Genomic DNA, 22,595 nt, shown 5'->3' with positions numbered 1-22,595 from the left:
AGGACCCCAGAAGGACCCTGCAGCAGCTTGAAGGCAGGGTCCTACAGGAAGCTTGCTTGTTTTGTAAACATTGCAAGATTTTTTTTATCTTGCAGGAGAGAATATGCAATGTTGCTTTACCCTTTTAAGGTGCTTACTGAGTGATGCTTACACTCTAAATGTATCTCGTAGCGTTAGCATAGCATTTGTGTTAGCATTAGCTTTAGCATGGCGAGCATCCTCTTAAACTTGCACTTGTTTACATCTTGTCGTAACATCCTGTAGCCTATACTACGAACCGAGTTCAACCTCCCCAGAAGTAATCCAGTTTACCATCGGGTAACCGGAGTTGACAAAACCTGGTTGTCTAGTTTGTGGTCAATCGGTACTACGACGCTGATTATGAGGTTGATTAGTCGAACCTGTGTCAACCCAGTCAGAGTTACTGCGCGTTCACATAAAAGGGGGCGGTGACCAGAGTCAAACACTACTTGTGACGATGGCACGGGCACCTTACTTCACGGAGGAGGAATGCGCGATGATCATGCGGAATTATGAGGAATTAAAATCCACCTTCACCGCGAAATCCAACACCGCTTCGGCGAGTAGAGCGCAACGGGTGTGTTGACAGCGAATTTACAGATCGTGTGATTTGTGAATGCGTCAATATGCCAGTTTACTTATGTCCATGAAAAGAAATAAAGCCTGCTGTCAGGACAATAAAATAAGATTTGGTACATTAACAGTAAGAAATAATTGTCACGCATCACCACACGAAACAGGATGATTGTATGTTTAGTCCCCTTGATTGTACGAATACGTATGTTCTTTTTGTTAGATTGGCCCTAAAAAATCCAGGCCGACCCGACCCGAGTCCGATCAATAAACTTGATTTGCAGGCCCGAGCCCGACAAAAAAAAAAAATTATGTTAGATTTGTGAGGACTCAGGAGAAGAAGGAAATGCGGGGATGCCATGCGTTGTTGCGTAAATAAAAGCCCGTCTTTTGTAACGATTTTTCACAGTTAAACAAGACTGTAAGATGCATATTCAATAAACATTTATATCTTTTATATTTGTGCGTCTGTCCTATCAGTGGATTTGACATTTAATTTAATCTCCTCCAGTTGGCAGAAAAAAACGCAAGTTTTCTCAATGTTTAAATAGTCTACATATTTCTATGATTATTATAAATGCATCAATTTGAAGCGTTTCCATACCCCACTCCGAATCGCACGGCATACAGTGTTCTTACGCAGATATTCAGCATCACCGATGGAATACATATACTGTCCCTGGCGAAAGAGCGCACGGACAGGCACACACAATCTGCGCGGTTGTGAGGGCCTGACTTGGCGGGTTACATTAGTGACGTCTGCCTAGATCAGTTGGCACAGGTAAAGAATTCCCTCAGCTGAAAATCTATCTTTCATGGAGAACATCTTCCGGGTACGCCAGCGGATTCTGGCGGTCCCGAAATACCCGTGCCCTCCGGAGAGAGCCCCTCACAATCCGCGCGCCAATGTCGTATGGGTCGTCCAAGTACGCTGTCATTGTCAGGAGGACACGTCCGCGGAGGAGTGCTGTTTAAATAGAGCGTGGTTAATTGGAATCCTGATGTTAAGCAAGATCCAACTCTGACACGACCAGGTTTGGCGTGTGGCGTGTGTTGCCATGGCAACACTTCTCGGTTCCAACATATCCACCTTTCGTAGTCTCGCATAGCCGCGAACTTACGTCGCACGTGATAAAGTTACTCTCGAAGTTACCCTGCTAAACCAGAAAACCGGCTTCGTAGTATAGGCCACTGGTGGGATTAATTATTTGAAAATAATGTACTGTTCTTGCTGAGTGTGTATAATCATAAAAAGAAGAGCTGCGTTCATTGGTTTGGTAGCATTAGACTGAATTAATCCTTTAAGTCTCAGGTCATCATTGTAAATCTGAAGCCGTTGAAGCAATTTTTAAAAAAATTGCCTTTCATAATCTATGTGCTTTAAAAAAAGTATTTCGGCCTTAAAATCGGCTTTGGATATCGGCAATCGTCTGAATTTTTTTTAGATATCGGTATCGCCATTTGATAATCCCACATCGGTCGATCGGTCGACCTCTACTAAATTCAAATGTCATTTTCTTTTGAACAGGATTCATGCGGTCTCGGCCTCTGGAAAAAGTTCTTATTAATATTATTATATTTTAACATGCAGTATTGTAGTCTCGCTTTTTTAATGCTTATTAAAGAAAATTTAAATTGACTCAAATTTAGCAAATAAATATCTGATTTTAATAAATGCAAATTTGCAGATTATTCATTTTAATCATCATCCAATGTGACTTTTCTTCTACATTTCAACAAAAACTGATGAGTTGTGCTACTTACCCTCTCATCAAATCCAGAAATCTTGGCGTGGTATTCTGGCAAAGGTTTGGATCTGCCATCATATTGACCTAGAAGAGGAACAAAAGTCAGAGAAAATGATGCAACACCAGAAAAACAACTTTTAAGTGAAAGAATTTTTTTTTTTTTGTCAAAAAAAAAAAAAGACTACAAATTTGACACTGCGTTCCACAACTTTTGTCAGTTTTGACCTCAAAAGCTGACCTGGGATCTCCAGCTCATTTCTGAATGGGTCTGGCTGAAATGCACTCAGCCAGGGTGAGTATTCCTTCAGATTCCCAGGTTCCTTCGATACTTTCTTCATGGACGCTGCCAAATCTTCCACCTTTTTTATAAAGCTTTGGTCTCTTCTCTTCTTAAACAGCTCACTGCCTTTACTTCCAAGCAAATCCTCCACTTTTTTAGCAAATTCCTGTGGCGAAATAGCAACAACATCATTTCTGGTGCACTTTTAGAAACGTTAATAATCTCCTCTAGATATAATTCCTCTCCTTTATTGCATCCATCCCACATACAAAATAATTGAGGAAGTTTGAAAAAATACAAACTTTGATAAATCTCTTGCGAAACATCCCGTGACCATCTTTATTGTTATCCCCGAGTAAGGAGTACAATTCGTTGTACATGTGCTCCATTTTCTTGTTGTCAAAGCCCTTCTTTTCCAATTGGTTTTTCACATTTTCCCACCAATCCTGCAGGCACAAAATGACCAAAGAAAACAACGATAAGTCGGAAATCTTATTGAATTGTGGCTCAAAATCATTACCCTAAAAATCATATCAGGATTTGTCAGCTGTTGCAGCGCATCCATAAAGTTCTTCGCAGCTCCTCCTTTATCAAGCATGCTATTCATCCTGTAATACAAATATACATCATATTTATTGTAAGAACAACTTATCTGATGAATACAGTGAATGTCACCTCTTAACGAATTCCTGCTGTCGATGTCCAGTAGCCGATTCCTCAAAGTGATAACTTTCACTACTGATCATTAAAGCGTAAACCAGAGCTTGAGGGTAACATTCTGCTATCTGCTCGATGCAGTGCTGCACAGCCACAGCTTGAGGTTTGTCCAATAGAGCCACCATCTGACTAATCCAACCAATCAGCATCCAGCAGGGGACCGATGCCATCTACATACAAACAAATGAAACTCAACGTGGACGTGTGCTTACATTTTTGCAAAATAACTTTTTGTCTGTCACAGCTATAAGATTGACAATACATCCAAAAGGTGATATATCGTGTTACTTTGTAGCCAGAAAGGTTATCGATATGCCCCCACCAAGAATCGACAGTGATCCCTCGCTACTTCGCTCTTCAAACTTTGCGCCCTCAGTCCATCGCGTTTTTTTTCTTTTTTCTTTTTCAATTAAAAAAAAAAAAAAATCCAGATGAGCTCTTCCCGAGCCCATTGCGGAGTCTCTCTCCTTTCCTCCCTCTCCCTGCTCTTTGTTGGTCAGCCAGTGAGTTGTACGATGATTGACAGCAGTTTATGTTTGAACTTGCCAGAGATGTGAACTTCAAAGCGGCGCATGCGTCAATCATTGTTTTACTTGTTAAACAGTTGCTGTGGCAACTCATTGTGTGTAAGTGAGTGGCTTGAGCAGATTTGAGTGGACTCACTCAATGAAGCATTTAATAAAGCCAAGCATTTTTCTGCTTTATTCTTGTTTAAAAATAATTCGCTGGGAGAGTAAAATGTTTAAAATTTATCATAATTAAAACATTTAAAGTGCTAAATAACCATTCATTAAAATTATATATATATAGTTTTTTAGGTTGTTACCAAAATTAAAATAGTCATCTCACTGGCTGCCATTAATGTTGTGGACATCAGATGAATTTTTATTGGATTGGATGTCTAGCGCCATGAATACCATATTGGCCCGAATATAGGACCGTGTTTTTTTGCATTAAAATAAGACTGAAAAAGAGGGGGTCGTCTTACATTCGCGGTCTAGACATAATACCCATTCAAGACGTTAGATGGCGCCAGATATCATTGAAGCGATGTTCTGTCATAACAGATCTCAGCTACTCTCCCCATTCACGACGCTAGATGGCGCCAGATATCATTGAAGCAATGTTCTGTCATGACAGATCTCAGCTACTCTCAAGTTTAACCAGTTTGCATTGTTTTATTTCAATGTTTTTCCTTATTCAGATTTGTTTCAAGACTACAGTTAGGCTTCTCTTTGATGGTTAATGCAGTTATTGCAATTTTGTTGTTTTATCTCAATAGATTGGTTTATTTACATTTCAAAAACCAGAAGCCATTCATTTACAAATGTGATTGCACTTTAGTTTACATATTTAAATGTTCAGATATTGAGATTTGAATGAGGCAAAATAACATGATTTTTCTCTCAAATAAATTGTTATAATCTTTTGTTTCAGATGTACTTTAATTATTTTCTGTGTAAAAATTAATTTGGTGTTCAAAAAGTCTTTTTTCAAACTTGAGTCTTGAAAAAGAGGGGGTCGTCTTATAATCAGGGTCGTCTTATATTCGGGCCAATACGGTACCATTAATTTTCTGTTCATTTTAGTGTATTTTCAAATTACTTCCTGTTTATTTTGAGACAGGTCCTATTCGTTTGGGGACATTCTTGAGTCACTTCCTGCTCAGTAACCCAAAATCAACAGGAAGTGACCCGTAAATGCCCCAAAATCAACAGGAAGTGACGGCGTGACTGCCTAAAAATCAGCTGGAACTGTCCTGTAAAGGCCCCAAAGGAAAGGGAAGTGACCGGAAATCAACAGCAAATTACCTGAAATGCCCCAAAACTAACGCATTGCCTAGCATTTGCTGCCACTGACGGCCATAAGCGTCCAATCCGTTGAAAGTGGGAGGGATGGCAGTAGACGAGCCGATTATCGGTTTCAAGGTATACCGTGGTATGAAAACATTCAAGGTTTCAAAACCGCAAAAATTTTTCGTCATACCGTCCCTACGGTATTAGCTATTTTTTATGTTCCAAAAATTCATGGAGAAATCCCTCGCTTGCAGCTGCAAGGCTCCACCCTCCCCCACCAGTTGTTGCTCAGAGTCAGTGAGTCAGCTATGCTATACGATGGCTGGAGGAGGTGAAACTCCTGAACTTTTTCCCCCATCGAAGAAAACAAAATCAGTGGTATGGGAATACTTCGGCAACAGAAAAGTTACAGACTGCAGCGGCTTAGAGGAGGAGGTCCAACCGACATTTAAAACACGTTTGCGGAGGGTGGCTGCCGAGGAGGCAATACCTCCAATATGATTTCGAATTTATACAAAACTAATGCTTAATAAACACTTTCATGAACGTTTCCCACCAGCTACGAGACTTAACTCCAGCATGTTTAGTGTGTCTAGCGGTGGTAAAACGTGTTTTTTTCTCTCAAGCAACAGTCTTTGTTGAGAAAGAGAGTGTATGTAAACATGATACAAGTCATACACGAGTGCTTTTTATGGAAAATAATTATTTTGTTCTGACTGATGGTAAAAATGTTGAGCTGCATTTATTTTGTTATCTTAACTTAACATTATACTTATGTTCCAATTTGCTGATATGTTTTGACAAAGAAAAATCCAGTTCAATGGAAAAAAGGTTGTGTTTTTTAACCCAGATATCTCAAAGTAACACATTTTAGAGCTATAATTGCAATACCTTGATATTTTGGTTTAAGGTTATCATACCGTCAGAATCGCATACCGGCACATGCCTAGATGGCAGCGAATGAATGAATGTTCATTTGCTTCCACACTCCCAGTTCCAATGGATATGACATCTACTAGTGATAAACTCATTCCAATTCACAGCAAAATAACGAAAATAGCTTGTCTTTTTTTGTTTATTTTTGTACTGTAAAATATCTTAGAACCATATTGTGACTCATGTACCGATAATTGTTGTATTGCCGTGTCGTGAGATTGTTATCGTTAGCCTTGTATCACAAATCATATTGTTAGGTACCCAGAGGTTTTGTCATTAATAAGAATGATCTACTATAGCATAAAAAATGTCTTACCTGATTTCATACATTTTTAGAGGTCTACAACACTTAAAACTTCCAAAATGAATGTCATAATATGCTACAAATCCAGTCACACAAACCTTGTTTGTCATCAAGTCCAATGTCTCAGAAGGATACAACTCAATGATCTGAAGTAGACGAGGGAACTTGAGCCGCGCGTCCTCAGAGTTCATCACAAGGGCTTTCAACATGCTTTCCACGACATAAACTGGCAGTGTCAAGAGGTCTGGAAATTGATTTTCTGCAAGAAATTCATTGAATAGTTTGCAACATGGGAAAAGTATTAATTAAGAACCAGAGGTTGGTAGTAGCGCGTTACATTTACTCCATTATGTCAACTTGAGTAACCCTGTGAGAAAAATGTACTTCCTAGATTAGTTTTACCACACCATACTTTTTACTTCTACTTGAGTATATTTGTGAAGAAACAATACTCTTACTCATCTACTGTGGGCTACACTCGTTACAATTGTTCTTCTTTATTCTTGCCAGAGATGCAGACAAAGGCTGTCACAGTTTCACCAATGAGACATAGCAACTATCACAACATGATTCCGTTATACCAATCAGAGGTAACAATGTTTTTTCTCCACCAGAGGGCACTCATGCTTTTTTAGACGGGTGATGTTTCATAGATGAATTGAATAGAGTCATATTCATATAAAAATTGAATAGATTCATAGATTCAATGAATAGATGAATAGATTAATAGACGTTTCATAGATGGGTGATGTTAGTCTGAATTTGACGATTTTTGTGTCATCTTTTTGGCCTAGTATGGTCATGTTTTAGGTTAGGGTACAGTATAATAATAAAGATCGATAAGGTTGTGCTGGGAGAAAAAAAATATACGTCATTAAAAAAAAAATCAGACAATTACAATGTTACTTATTATTTGAGTATTCTTTTCAACAAATACTTTACTCGTACTTGAGTATTTTTTTAGGGTTGCAGCTATCGATCATTTAAGAAATTTATTAATCTATCAACTAGTTAATTTGAATAATTGAGTAATGGGATTAGGAACATTTAGTACATTTCAGAATAAATTTTAGGAGAAAATAAAAAACAAGGCCAGCTAAGAGCGCACTTTCAAAAGAGCATTAAATGCGATTACAAAATAAAATTCCCGAGTGTTTTTTTTTTTTTTTCAAACTATTCAGAATTGTACTTTCATTTCACGAGCAATATATGCATTTACAAAAAATTAAAATACCTGAGCTTAGCCTAAACGGTATAAAAAAAAAAATAGTAGATGACGATCGAAGTAGTACAACAAAAGAACAATTGGCTAACTTGCATAGAAAAAATCCACTAGCTTAAAATGCTATAAAATGCCAACTTTTTTTTTTTTTTTTTTTACAATGCTCTTAACAAATTTTGCACACACATATTCCCACAAAAATAATAAATATACCAAATTACGAATGCATAAACAATCATTTTGGCTTAAACAAAAACTTACATACCCTATGCTGGTCTTAAGAGGGAGCAGCAGGATCTAGCCATGTTAGATGAGTTATTTCACTGTTGCCACTAGAGGGCAGTGTATCCACCCAAATTAATAAAACTAAACGCAAACACTTCCTAAACAAACCATTGAAAGGCAACTCTAACTAAACGAATACTCAAAGCAGCAAAATTTGATTCAAAGCTTTTTCGAATTGAATTACTCGAGTTAATCGATTAATTGTTGCAACATTAAAATTTTGTGATGACTGCTCTTACTTGAGTTATATTATTTAGAAAGAACACTACTCTTACTTGAGTAAAAATTTTGGTTACTCTACCCACATCTGTTAACTAAAAACGTTGATTGCCTAAATTCACTATCTTACCTGTGCAACCCTGATCCTCCTGACGCAGCAGTTTGTCACAGAAATCAGCTAAACACATGTATGTTTCCACAATGCTGCTGGTTTCCACACAATCCCCTTTATAAGTCTGCAACTCCTCATCAGCCTTTCTGGTGGCATCACGCATTAGTGTCAGTGCTCGCAACTGTAATCCCTCTTCTACTTCCTGGAGGGATAATATCATTGAAAATCTTAATGTACAGAAACCAAATGAAAAAGGTACAATGTCAACAAAAAAATTAGTGTACCTTCAGATCTTGAATAGGCCAAGCACTTTGTGAAAGTCTGACAACTTTCTCTGCTTTGTCCGCTTCAATAGTTTCCAGAACTGAAGGACTTCTGCGTACAGCCATGGCCAAGATGTTGAAAGATGTTCCTTGAAGGATCTTTTGATGTCTATACACTTCAGGACTTTGGCAGTCAACCTCAATGTCCTCTGCAGGATTTTTTTAAACACAAAAATATGGTGTTGTTCAATTTACTAAAGGTTTATACACTGAATAGGTTATCAAAACACGTGAGGAACTATCATCACATTATTAATTGAGTGTGTGAGAATATATCGAAACGTGTAGCTATTTTAAACCTTTTATTTTGAAAATATTAGGGGAAGCTCTATCCCTAAAAATTGAGCTGTGCCCCACTTACCCAAAAGTGGGACAGTCTTCAACATGATACTGACTTGCTCCAAAGGACCCTGAGTTTGGCTTCGTTTATGGCTGTAACGACTAAAACTGTGGACCCACGGCAGCAGCCATTTTTTGTTTGTTTTGGCATCTTTGTGAAGTTCTTTCATCAGTTTGGTGGCCACAGAAAAGTTATTCTGAAAGCAAAATAGGTTATATTTAGGGCCATAATGTGGCGGCTAACTGTCATTTTGGTCACCTGTTTCCTGGCGCTATCAGCCATGTGCAGCTTCATGTTGAACTTGCAATTGTTAACTAAAGTGTTAACGTCTTCTGCTGCGTCTTCATCATCCAAATCCATGCTGTTGGTGTCTGGATGGCTTTGAAGCTTTTGTCTGATTTTGTCCAGGAAGAAACATCTGGGAAGGCGATATATAAAAGGAGGGGTTTGATTTAATCTTATGAAATAATAATAAGCATTCTTTTTTTTTTTTCCTCACCGAGATGTAATTATATCATCCCAGATGTTCACCGGATCCATTTTAGCATCAGGATATCGCTCAGTCCATGTACTGATGAGTTGCTTGAGGGATCTCACAGACACTGAAGCATGATTCACAATGAATATTATGCATATTCAAGATTCAAAGACTTCATTAGAGAGACAGACTAAGTCTACTACCTCAAGTAAACATCACCCACGGTTTAAATTCAATCATAAAAAGGTCCATTCTGTGTAATTACACACCTTAATCTCAATTAAGTCATATGAAGTAACATTTCCATTTTTCGCTAAGAATTGTTTATCTTTCCTTAACAGAACCAGGAAGTCCTCTCCTCACCTTCTCCTTTGATAAACTGCAGGAAGTCCTGGATTTCAGTCAAGGCCTGAACAGACTGCAGAATGGTAAGACGACTTTGAGTCAGCAGTGTGTCGACGCTTGAGTAACTCTGGATGGAAGAGACTGTAGTTAAAACCAAAATCATGAGATGCGGTTCAATCATCTATCATTTAATTAGCATACCTCCACAAAAAGCTGCATGGCAGAGTTGGTGTAGTACTTAGCACGATCATAGTCCTCTTGCAGGATGTAAAGTAAGCCGAGTTCTTGGCTGTAATGACTCTCCAGTAGCTTTTTACGCTCCTCCACCTTCATGGCTTGGTCTATGAAGCCGAGAAGACTTTGGTCTTGCTCACCTAACTGCAGAAGCTTTAGCATGCTTCGGATCATGTGCGGTAGGTACATTTCCTAAAATCAAACAAACAAGACTAGACATTTAAGATGACAACTCACTAATTCTCATTAGCACTGCTTGTACATTAACCTTGCCCTCGCATACCCTGATCTGTCCTGTCTTCCCTCTCCAAGTTTTATCTGTTAGTCAGTGTATCCTCTCCTCATATGGTCTCCCCTTGGTAAAGTAAGTCATATTGAGCTTGCAATGCTACTGAGAGCTAACATAAACGCATTTTAAAATGAAATCGTATAATATCAACTTCAGTCTTTCATTATCAGTTTTGGGCCGATAGGCATATGCTTTTTGGCAATGTGCACTTGAGGCAAAAACTGATCTTTGCATTATTTTGATTTCAACAATAATATAGTGGCACAACATAGGCACTTTTAGTGGCACAACATAGGCACTTTTACCTTTAACTTCAGTTGAAGTTATTCTCTTATTTTTCACAGAATGTTTATATGGAAAACCTTGAAGTTGTTACATTTATCATTAGTAAAGCATCCAGTGGGGCAGTGTTGTTTTCGTCAACAGTGACGATAACGAAAATATTTCGTCGAGGAACAATTTTTTCATAATGATGTCACGATGACAAGCTAAAAATGTGGCTTGGGGGACTAGAACATAATGAGACAAATGCCAGTTTCTGTCTGACGAGACGAAAATGTGGCATAGCTTTTGCCATGTTCACAATGTGAGACATTTTCATATTGTACGTAGAGTACGTCAGCTTGCATCATAGCAGTATTTAGGTCGTGTCACTCATGTGAGATGTGCTAAGCCTCTCCCTCATTCTCCTCACCGGAGTTGTGCCTAAAGCTAGGATGAGCACCATCTTGCTTGTTTGGAAACACTGAGATTTGTTTTCTTGTTTTGGCAAGAGAGAATATGCAATACTGCTTTAGCCTTTAAAGGTCTGTGCTGCACTGCTGAGTGATCATCAATTGCAAAATGTAACTCCTAGCGTTAGCTTAGCATTCACGTTAGCATTAGCTTCAAAATGGCAAGCGTCCTTTTAAGCACTGGCCAGTCTAAAGGACAGCTACTTGGCTTTTCTGGTCAGTAGGTCTAGTTGAGAGCCAGTTGGCGAAATTGCAATTACTGTAGCTATTAGCCCTCTACAGCTGTTTTGTTTGGTAAATGAGCAATTACTGGGAAATACTGGATGCCTGCAACTTCTGGCTAGACTCTAAGAATAGCAACAACAACAAAAATCCAGACTTCTAAGTGTTTGGACAACATTTTTTTTTTACATACAGCTCGTGGTTTCAATGTGGGTTAAATGATAATAATGTATTGCTTTTCCTGCTGAGTGTGTATAAGTTGGCATTACAATATGTGCTCGTCCGTCTATGTTCATTCAAAATTGTTGGAAACCTTGATTTTTGGACAAAAACCCTTAAATATTACAGACGAAAACATTATGAGCAACTTGACTAAAACTAGACAAAACTTGTATGAGATTTCGTCAACTAAAACTAGACAAAACAAACACATTTTGAAATGACTAAAATATGACTAGGACTACTAGTAAGGCTAAGTTCATACAACAGGTCTTAATGCACAATTCCGATTGTTTGTCATATCTGTTTTTTGGCGTGCCGGTTCAGAGTGCCTTTGTGCATTGAGCCCGTTCAAATGTCACGCATGCGCAATATTTCGCAGTCCAAGATGTGCTGAGCAAACTGACCTGCATGTGCAGAAGGATTAAAACAAATGACTACACATGCTGGCTCAACGTCATTCAAGGGTGATCAATCATATTTTGATTTCCAAAAAGGGGACACAAATAACAGCCATTATAATAATGGCTAAATCCCTAAATTACAGATACCCTTACATTGGACCAGTGCTTCTCAATTATTATCAGTTACAATTCACTTACCTTGTAGAGAGGCTCTAGCCACATGTTCTCAAGGCTGGATGGGCTATTTTCATTGATGTAAAACGTGGAACAGTACTGAAGAGATTTCCATTCAGTTAAATGATTATAGGCTTCCATTGCAGCTATTTCCCAAAAGTCCTTCTCAGACTCGGTGGGCTCGCCATCAGTCCAGTCTTTTGTGTTAAGAGCCTGGCAGTGTTAGAAACAAAACACAGAAAATTAGTTAAATGAGTGATGATGTAGTATTTCAACACAAAGGGCTCACATACCTCATCGTAGAGCTTTGCAGCTTCTGCAAAGTCAGTGCTGGCTTCAGCTTGAAGAGCAGCACTGGTGATTGGCTTAGTCCCAACTTTACCGGCAAAGATGCCACGTACGACATCATAATCCTCCAAATCTCTGTAAAGCCTGTGGCACAAAGATTGTAGTTGTCTGTAATTGCCTGTGATTTTAGTATTATGCTAAAGACTTTTGATACCTTGCAAGGTGAACCCATTTTTTGGTATCTGGAGGGATTTCTTTGCGCCCCCGTGACCTTTTGGCAGGAGGTTCATCCTGGATGCCAACGTGCAGCAGACCTTCTTCCAGTAGTAGGACCCCTGATGGCTGCTGGAGACTTGCAAGGCATGTGGAGCTGATGAGCGATGGATCAATATGCAGCAGGTCTTTATGCCGATAGCACATGTCCTTTCAAGGCAAAACGATTTGAAGAATTACGCTTTAAATTTTATAGCCACAAGATGCTGCTACAAAGAATATGAAAAGACAGACATCAAATTGTTTTAATATTACTTTCAAGGCATCGAGCCAAAAGGGGAAAGAATTGGATTGACTCTTTCTCTGCCGTTGACGATGATAGAAGTTCAATCAGGAACATACAAACTGTGGCTCTTTTAATCGCTTTGGTGATAATCTAAAATAATTTGTCACTAGATAGACATCCAATCCATTTGTGCTGCAAATGGATAGGACGTCGTCACAGTAAATGAGTTAAATACAACAATTTTAAAGGTATATCGTCCATCCCTTTGTGTACATGCGTGCCAAAACATACCTGCACACATGCTATAAATGGTAGGAAGCAGAGTGTACTCTTGTCAAGGAATTTATTCAAAGTGCAACGAAGGTCCTCTTTGATTTCAATCGCTTGCTGCCTGGGTTTCTGTGTTTCCATTTCTTGAAGGATGCCGGTAAACAGTGAACTGAACAGTTGTTTGGCCAGAATTGGATCCCTCTAAAAGGCATGCAAGAAAGTCACAATTCATCAAAGTATTGGATGCTGAGAGTAAAATAATGGTAGGATTACCTGTGCAACCGCTTGAAGGGGAGCAATAAGGCTACTGTATGGGATTTGGACATCTGGAAAGTCTCCCACTCTGTAGTTGCGATACAGAGTCACCTGAGCCTCCTTTCGCAGTCTTTGGTCAGCTTTTTGCTCCTGCAGACCACATAAAATGACTGAATATGTATTAACCAGGGGTTAATTTGTGCCAAATCCTACCGAAACAAGGTCCGGCACGTCTTAGATTTTGGCCTCCCTGTGTTCCGGGACTAATTTGGGCAGATCCAGCACCTCTCATGTATAGAAAATAATAATAATATAAAAACTAGGCCTGTCAACAATAACGCGTTAACAACCATGATTAATCTGGAAATATTAACGCATAAAAAAAATAATAACGCAATTTACCGCTCACACTAAGATTGGCCACAGCTGCCTCCCGTAGTCCCACACGCTGATGTTTACATTCTCCGCGTGGCAATGCAGGACAAAATGCAAGGCACGATGAGTGAGGATGATGACGAAATTCCGTTTTAAAAAGCTGCCTAATGCAAACCTGGATAAAACCAAAGTTGTGTGCACATACTGCTGTGATGAACTGTCCTTCGATTGAAGCTCAACCAGCCTAAAGTACCACCTTCGGACAAAGCATATCTTCGCTAGTGTTAGCAATAACGCTGACACTGCGGGAATAAGCCGCAGTCATCAAGCTACACTGGCAGAGTGCGGACTCTGACTTGCCAACAAAAAGAAACCAAGTAGGTTGACTACTGCTATTGCTACATGGGTAGCCAGAGACTGTAGAGTGTAGACCCATTAACTTTGTCGAAGACGAGGGCCTTGAAAATCCAATGACAACAAACAACAACAACCAATGACAAACCACTAGACAGGTACAAGGCAGTACCAGCATGGACTCATGTCCACTACAGTGGTGGTCTGCGCACAATAGTGCCCACAGTAAGCTGGCCCACCTCGCAAAAAAAGTATTTGGTCACACCTGCCACAACCGTTTCTTGCGAGAGACTGTTTTCCTTGACAGGGCACATTGTTCAAAAGAAAAGGTCTGAGCAGTTGATTAAAAAAAAAATAAATAAGAGTATGGCTGACTAAAGCAGTGTTTCTAAACACCTTTACACACAGTTTAGTGTAATGTTTTTCAGTTAAGTGTGTGAAAATTGACTTTTTTGTTGTTGTTGTTATATCTCACACAGCTTTCAGGCCATTTAGTGTAAAACTGCAGATGCTGCATTTATTTGTGTGAAATGTTGAATTTAACAGACAAGTTGTTAACACATTTTTTGAAACACTAGCTATTGTTACTGTATTGTGCTTGTCTGCTCTTTAAATTGGCAGTTAATTTTGGGTAATATGCCAAACGGTACTTGAGCCACATTGTTAGTCTGAGGCACTTTAATCTGTTAAAACGCTTTGCTGTATAATACAGACAATTTATTTATTTATTTTTTTTATACGAGTTGAGTTGTTAAATAAAATTTTAAAACTATTTGGTTAATTATTAATTCATTCACACATCATACATTTCATCTTAAAACAAATTTTAAGTCAATTATAGTATTTTCCTAAATTTTTTTTCCCTGAAGAGCAACTTTATTCATCCCGAGGGAAATGTGATTAATCATGATTAATCACACAATTGACATACGATAAACTAGATTAAATTTTTTAATCGTTTGACAGCACTAATAAAACCATTTTTAAAAATGTATAGTAACAACCCCGAATGGGGGGAAAGAAGGAGAGGAGTCTTTGATGGCTTTCTCCAGTTTGTGGCAACAATAAGAAAACAATAAACAAAACAACAGCTGACTGTCGCCACATTCGACCACTAACTTTTGCTTCTCGCCTGTCTCCCCCTCGCTTCCTGCTACCTCACTGCTCTCCAGTCCCTGCGTCTCTTAAAGGGACCGTGCATAGTTACGGACATTACAGTATAAAATAAAATAACAATATGCATAAATTCATTTACAGAACAAATACCAAGAATTGCATGCTGTTTGTAAAAATTTAACGTCATTTGAAAGAGTCAGAGATTTGTTGATGCACTGAAAAGCTAGACCAACAAATCACACCCCTGACATAAAAAAATAAATAACTTGTGGCAAAATTTGCGGCATCTAGGGGGGCAAGCAGCCAGGATTAAACATTGTTTCAACATGCCAAAAAGACAGTTGGATTAAACATCTTTTTTCAAAAAGAAGGAAGATGGTTCAAAACGAATCAGAAAAGCAACAACCGGCGATGAAGGCAGCTGCAGCGATCATGCTAACGGGCAGAACACCAGGTGCAGTAGGAGGCTAGCGCCGCAGCAGCTAGCAAAGTTCACAGACAGCCAGCCAAACTGAGGCAGGAGGCTGCTACCGTGGCAGCAGCTAGTCAGGATAAGCACCACCCGGAGAGGGGGCCAGCGGTCTGCCAGGTGGACCACCAACAGCCGGAGCAACAGGCCAGTACCCTAATGTTCAGGTTTGGGCTGCACAATTTGTAAGGCGGTGGGAACTCTGGGGCCAGAGAAGACAGGGGGAAAGAAACTCGCGAAACAATGGGTTTGTTTTATTTATTGTTATCTCAGATTTAAAAAAAAAAAAAAAAGTTTTCAAGTTACACTGTACGCTACTGTAAGTCCCACCTGTGGATATGTGGGCAATTGCCCGTGCTCTGCAGAGTATAGCCTAAATAATTGTAAATTGTTGTCATAACATTTATACAATGGCTATTATCTGAAATGGAGGCTTGTAAGTCCCATAGCATGGCAAGTGGGCATTTGAGTGTTGCTTTTCAGCACAATTTTCGTATGTTCCGGGACCTGTGCCCGTCTTGTCATCCCTGCACTGTCATATGTACTTTGCGTTCCGGCACCTTATGATTTACAAATTAAGCACTGGTATTAACCCCCTGAGTCCTATGATTACGATCGAGCACACCAGAGTGCGCTCACGCTCTTGGGACGGACGGCTCATGCGTTATTTGATTATTATGGTGGGTTTTTTTTTTTTTGGCCTCATCTAAATACATAAAGTCGGGAGCCTGCATTTGTGGTGTTTGTAGATCATATTTGACACTTCGTACATTCCAAAATGTTTTTGAGTGTATTACCTTCAGACGTTTTTGTTTTTGGATTTCTTTTTGTGCAAAAATCAGGCTTTCATCCTGGTTCTTGAGAAATCTGCGTCTCAATTGAAGGATTTTCTTACGGTTCTCATTCTCTGCTGTTGAAAAGACACACAATAGCTTATTTTTCTTCAATGTCCATCTGGGGCATACAAAGCTAGCATTTGAAAGTTCATCAAAATATTTGAAAACTGCAGAGCCAAAGTTTACTGACCATTTGCCTTACTGTCCACTTCGTCTGTTGACGCAGTGAGGCGGCGTTGACCAAAGCCTTCTCCAACTGCTCGCCATCCTCGATTTTCCCTTAATGCTTTCTTTTCAAACACAATCAAGGAGGACAGTGACTCGGACACTGTATAGTCAGCAAATGAGTCCACACTGCTGCCAGTAAGCCAGTTATATGCTGTGTGTCGACCTGTCGAGATAATCAAAGGATAGTTGACCTTTTCGCCCAAAACTTTTACCAGCTAGTAGTATCAAGATATGTACTAAATATACACATTTTTACAAAGTCAGACTATTTGGAGTACCTGCTGTTTGAGTTTGGGTAAACTGAAGTGAGGTTTGAGTTGCTCGAAGCTTCCCTTTCATATCTCCTGATTGGGACTGTGACACGCTCTCAGGATTTTGGGAGCTTTGTGTTTCAATAAACATTGGAGTCATCACCGTATTCCTGAAGCGCCAGTTAGAATCAATCAAATAATCCTATTGGGAAGAAGAGTAACAGTTCCAAGATAAGTCCAATGCAGGACCAAATTGTCCAACTTACAGTGGGGAGAACAAGTATTTGATACACTGCCAATGGGTCTTCCCATTGGCAGTGTATCAAATACTTGTTCTCCCCACTGTAAATCGGTGAGACAAAACCTACCTGGAAGGTGCATTCCGAAAGAGGATACTCAAAGATGTTTCGTTTGAAATCAGGACTCTGACTGGTCATTTCCAACAGCAGATTGGTAGCCAAGCTTAAGAAGCATCTCTCGATTTGGCATGTATACAATGAATTAAGCACGGTCATCATTCGCTCTAGAGTTGTCTTTGGAAGTCGCTTCTCCTGACTCCAGAAATTACGGACATACAGCCTGAAATGAGGGTAAAAGATGGAATAGTATGATGAAAACTAAAGATACACGATAATATCGGCTGCCGATAATTATCGGCCGATAATGGCAATTATGACGTCACACAGATAATAAAAAAAATCAACCGATAATGCAATCCGATAATTATATACTTGATTTAGCCTCCAAATGTGCGCAACCAAGCAGTTTTCTCCACTTCTTCACTGCCGCCTGTTCAACCCCTCCCCTCTCTGAAGCCCCTGTGGGAGGAGGGGTTTAGGAGTACGGCGTCATAGAGGAGGCGGTGTTACACATCAGTATTGAGGCGCTCTCACTAGCGTGCGTTTCCCGTGTGTGAAATGAAATAAACGACGCTCTTGCCATCTACAAAACAGTTCCTCAAGGCCTAAAGAAAGCGTCCTCATTGAACACCACTAGCACTAACCCAGCAGCCATTTAAAACTGCATCACAATGATTTTTGGAACGAATATGCTGCTGCTAGCACGAATGCTAAAGCTATTGTTAACAAATAAACTATAAAGGAAGCTACGGGGCTTGTGACGATACAGAGACGCTGCGGTCCTCCCGGAGTCGGGGTGTTTGGGAATGCAGCCCAAAGCGAGTGGTAAACTCCCATCTATGGCTAAACACCTCACGAGATCGATAGTTGACAAGTAGCTGTCTTCCGACGGAGCCCGCCGGTCCGGCAGGCCGCCACCCCGCCCTAGGCGGTTAGAGCATGAGAGCAGAGCCATGCACCGAATGCGCCGCAGCGAGCTGGCCGGGGCGGGCGGGTATACGGTACGAACTTTGCTGCCGCCGCCACTCCGGTTCAAGACAGAGGCCTGGCGCGGGTGCTAATTTGGCAGCCGGGCGGACTGAAGGGCACAGGCGGGAGGAAATTCCCGAAATGACCCGATAGCCAAACCCCTGGATGAAAAAATAATGCAGTTTATACGACCACGATTCTTCGTGAAAGACATGTCGATCACATCAGTTTTACCACGGACATTTACACAGGTGATGTCAACAAACCATGTTTATCATGACGGCACAGTGGTTAGTTGATAATTGTAACATGCACCAAACGACACAAAGAAGACATCCAGTCAGTAATGCATTCAGTACGCTTTAAATTTATGACGTCTTAATCAGATCGTTCTTCTTAAATCTAGTCAAATAATTTTCCCCATCTTGTTTGAGTGTTGAAGACTAGTTGAATGCGCCAGATTATTCCACTTACTTGAACTAAATATTGCAATTTGTTCTTATTAAGCCCAAACATCTAAAAAAATAAGGTCATTTTTCACCTAAATCAAGAAAAAATTGCTTTCAAATAATGTTTTGAACCATACATATTCTTGAATAAAGAACATATCTGACAAGTTTAAAAAATTTTTTTTTTTTTAGGATTATATATAATAATTTATTGCTTAAAATAAGGCTGTTAATCTTATTTTCAGCTGGCCATTTTTCTTCAAGAAATCTGAGTGAAATATACTTGAAGTGCTGGCAGTTAATTTAACTTATTTCCAATAGATTTACACTGAAAACAAGGGACTTTAACTAGTCTTAAGGAGCTGTGTTTTTGCTGTGTAGTAATGTTATACTTTAGGAATGGCATACTTTTAAAGCCATTTTTGTGCAACTTATGTATTTACTCTGTAAGTAATTGTTGCCAAAAGTTTACCATTACACAATGTCAGACAATCTGTCTTTATTTAGATGTTGGAATTTACTACTACTACTACTTGTTCACATTTGATGTTGAAAAAAAAAAAAGAGCAATATTATTTTTGCACAGCAATATTTTCTCTTGTGTATACTTTAAAATTTTACATAAATCTTTAATAAAATTATCGGCTTGACATTATCGGTTATCGGTTGGAACGAGGAGGAAATTATCGGTTATCGGTATCGGCTGAAAAATGCATTATCGTGCATCACTAATGAAAACAATATGGTTTTTGGATAGTAATACGCCGAGACATCTTCTCTGAATTAAGAGTATTGCAGTATAAAAGAAAGACTCATTTTAGACTAGAGTGGTACCTCTAAATACAAATTTAATTCGTTCCAGGGCGTGGTTTGTAAGTCGAAACGGTCATATGGAGCTGGATTTTCCCATAAGAACACATTATTATTCGATTAATTCGTTCCACGCCCCAAAAACCTACGCTAAATCCTTAATAAATACTGCAGGTACAATTACAAATACCAATTACACATAGCAAAAAAATAAATTATATATACAAATCAGAATAATAATAATGATTAGGATTGTCCGATATTAGCGGGTAGCCGATAATATCAGGCAATAAAAGCATTTTAAAATGAATCAGACAATATCGACATCAGTTTTTTATTATCTGTTTTAGGCCAATCTGCATATGGCAGTGCTGTCATGTCTATTCAGTGCCTGCCTGTGTTTCTGGTGTCTGGTGACCCCCCCCCATGGTGTATACCTTGTTTATTTATGACTATGTTATTGACACAATTTTTTGTTGTTTTTAATAGGATAAGTGCTCTTGTCAAGAGAAAGATGGCCACAGAAATGCAAAAACTTTACTCCAGCGTCTGACTTCTCTTTAGAACCTGATTTGTTCGCTATCTGTTGATTTGTGTAATCTTCCGCCCCCCAAACACACACACACACACACACACACACACACACACACACACACACACACACACACACACACACACACACACACACACACACACACACACATTGAGGACAGAATAAGTGCCTTTTTGGCATTTTGTACTCACACTTCATCCCCAAAAATTATGTTTGCATTATTTTGATTCCAACACTAAATACAGTGGTGCAATATAGGCACTTTTTCCATAATTTCAGTTGAAGTTCTTATTTTTCACATAATATTAATTTTGAAAACCTTGAAGGTTGTACATTTACAATTATTAAAGCATCCAATGGGGCATTACAGTATAGTCAACCGTAATATGTTAAGGCCATGACCGCACATATCGGTATTGGTTTGATCTCGGTATCGGATGTTTGGAGTTGGACAATATCGGGATATTGGTTAAAAAGTCATTATCGGGCAACTGTAATAATAATAAAAATGTAAGGAATCGGGTTCTAATGTAATGGTTGTGTTTTGCATGCTGTTCCTGAACGCATCATGTGACTGACAAAGTGAGAGAGGTGCGGAAGAGTGGAAGTTTTACTTTCTCTTTTAATGCTGTTGTTGATGTCGGCTACGGCGGACAGTAGTATTGTGTTGCACAAGTTATGAAGTTAATGATTAAAAAACCCTGACGAAGCTGGTGACTTCCTTGCCGATGTTAAAATAATAATAAATTGGAAATTAAAAAGTGCTTTTATTATCACCTTAATTTATAGAGACTGGTGAACGGAGCGCAGAGGAGACAGCGGGTGGGTTAGAAGAGGATACATCTGCTTGAGGACTGTCAAGATTATAGAAATATTGCCGTATTGTCAAGCCAGTCAACCCACACGCACACTACGCTCATACCTTCTATCATTTCTGTCTTAATTTCAATGGTTAGTGTCACCTTTTTCCTTTGTTCACCACTTGCACTAATCTTTCTGGGACATGAAAATCCACCGTGTGTCCCTCTTGCGCGAAAACAACGAAATTGCGACACTGTCATAAATCGTAGTATGTCGAGACAAATGACAAGTCAAATTTTACGTCGGATGTCGAAAGGATCGTATGTCAATGCGATCGTATGTCAAGATACGACTGTGTGTGAATACTTTGGCAGGAATTTGTGTTAAAATGAAGACCACAATCAATCCACAATTGGAGAAGTCTGGCCTTAACAGTGTCTTTTGAATGATTAGTTGATTTAGTACTTACTGAAGGCCCTGGTTCTCCTCAGACAATCCTTGAAGTAGCGCGTCTTTTGCTGTATTCAAAACTTCCAGCGATATGTTGTCAGACATGCTCTCTTCATCACTGGATGGAACAACAATGTCAAGCCAGTCAAGCGTCAAAATAACCCAAATCCCAATTTTTATTGATGTCAATACCATTTCTGTTTGGTAGTTTCTTATAGCTTCTAAACAAAACAAAACAAAAAAAAAAAGGTTTTTGTGGAAAAATGTGAAATTATGCTTCCTTGGGTAAAATTAAATCAAGTGTACATCCCTATTATGACAAACATTTTTAACAATCTACTGAAGGTAAATGTTATAATGCTTACTTGTAGTTGTCCTGGATCCACATGAGGATGTCATACATTTTCTCTCGGCACACCGGTGATGGGTGGGAGACAAACGCTGTCACAGCTCCAAGGAACTCCTGAAGTTGAGGCGGAGTCAGGCGAGCAAGAATTTTGTGAATGATTTCCAGACACACTCTCTGCACTGCTTCATCCCTGAATGCGTAGAAGAACAATAATAAAATAATAAAGAAGGAAAGATAATACTACACAGGGATAAGGATAAAGTCATCTGGAAAAGTGAAATGATAGCATAGTAATAATAATGGCAAAGTATCACAACAATTACATTATAAGATTGAACTACATGGAATCTTTTGGTAAGTTAAAAAAAAAAAAACTTTGTGATGCTTACCTATGGCTCAAAATCTGAATAAATCCTGTGGTCTTAAGCTGCAAAAAAATATCCGGGATGACATCAGCACGACTCAACACGCACTCCAAACAGTTCATTTTTAGTAGGCCGTGCATTTTTGGCAGCTGGTAGAACACAGGATTGACAAACCTGCAAAAGCCAAAGAGGAAAGCATGCCACAACCGTACTGTAATACAGACATTTTTTTACCAAGGTGTATTCAAAGTAGTGGTGGGAAGGAACCTCTGAGAACCGCACAACACAATTTGCGATATAAGGCTCACGATAACAATGATCAACAATGAACAATGATATTTTTATCCTTCTGCTGTGAACTGGAATGAGCTTATCACTAGTAGACGTCCAATCCGTTTAAAGTGGAAGATTGGCAGCGTATGAAAGAAAACAGATTTGATGCCTTTGGCGGTCAGTGGCAGTCAATGCTAGGCAGTGAGTTAATTTTGGGGCATTTCAGGTCATTTCCTGTCCTGTCACCTGGAAGTCACTCACAGCAGGGGGTGCTGAGGATCCTTTTTTAGTTTTTCCCATC

At 39.3% G+C, this 22,595-nt stretch overlaps 1 protein-coding gene across 1 annotated transcript in view; it reads right to left on the bottom strand.

Annotated features, from left to right (window-relative positions):
• The window catches only part of prkdc (protein kinase, DNA-activated, catalytic subunit), a 93,946-nt gene that overhangs the window by 16,071 nt on the left and 55,280 nt on the right, over nt 1-22,595 (bottom strand). The window contains exons 54-78 of the mRNA XM_057824608.1: nt 22,046-22,195; nt 21,673-21,846; nt 21,327-21,425; nt 17,285-17,495; nt 16,944-17,118; nt 16,628-16,828; nt 16,399-16,511; nt 13,306-13,437; nt 13,054-13,233; nt 12,478-12,686; nt 12,269-12,407; nt 12,000-12,188; nt 9,901-10,125; nt 9,718-9,826; nt 9,376-9,478; nt 9,135-9,294; nt 8,898-9,072; nt 8,498-8,685; nt 8,232-8,415; nt 6,474-6,634; nt 3,298-3,509; nt 3,143-3,230; nt 2,925-3,068; nt 2,581-2,788; nt 2,359-2,426 (exon numbers count right to left, since the gene is read on the bottom strand). Of these exons, the coding sequence (XP_057680591.1) occupies nt 2,359-2,426; nt 2,581-2,788; nt 2,925-3,068; nt 3,143-3,230; nt 3,298-3,509; nt 6,474-6,634; nt 8,232-8,415; nt 8,498-8,685; nt 8,898-9,072; nt 9,135-9,294; nt 9,376-9,478; nt 9,718-9,826; nt 9,901-10,125; nt 12,000-12,188; nt 12,269-12,407; nt 12,478-12,686; nt 13,054-13,233; nt 13,306-13,437; nt 16,399-16,511; nt 16,628-16,828; nt 16,944-17,118; nt 17,285-17,495; nt 21,327-21,425; nt 21,673-21,846; nt 22,046-22,195 (3,997 nt within the window). The remainder of the gene's footprint in view (nt 1-2,358; nt 2,427-2,580; nt 2,789-2,924; nt 3,069-3,142; nt 3,231-3,297; nt 3,510-6,473; nt 6,635-8,231; nt 8,416-8,497; nt 8,686-8,897; nt 9,073-9,134; nt 9,295-9,375; nt 9,479-9,717; nt 9,827-9,900; nt 10,126-11,999; nt 12,189-12,268; nt 12,408-12,477; nt 12,687-13,053; nt 13,234-13,305; nt 13,438-16,398; nt 16,512-16,627; nt 16,829-16,943; nt 17,119-17,284; nt 17,496-21,326; nt 21,426-21,672; nt 21,847-22,045; nt 22,196-22,595) is intronic.

The sequence above is a fragment of the Corythoichthys intestinalis genome, chromosome 20 (genome assembly GCF_030265065.1).
Source record: "Corythoichthys intestinalis isolate RoL2023-P3 chromosome 20, ASM3026506v1, whole genome shotgun sequence".
In the NCBI taxonomy this organism is placed as follows: domain Eukaryota; kingdom Metazoa; phylum Chordata; class Actinopteri; order Syngnathiformes; family Syngnathidae; genus Corythoichthys; species Corythoichthys intestinalis.
Note: the sequence above shows the minus strand (reverse complement) of the source record. Positions and strands in the feature narration are given on the sequence as shown.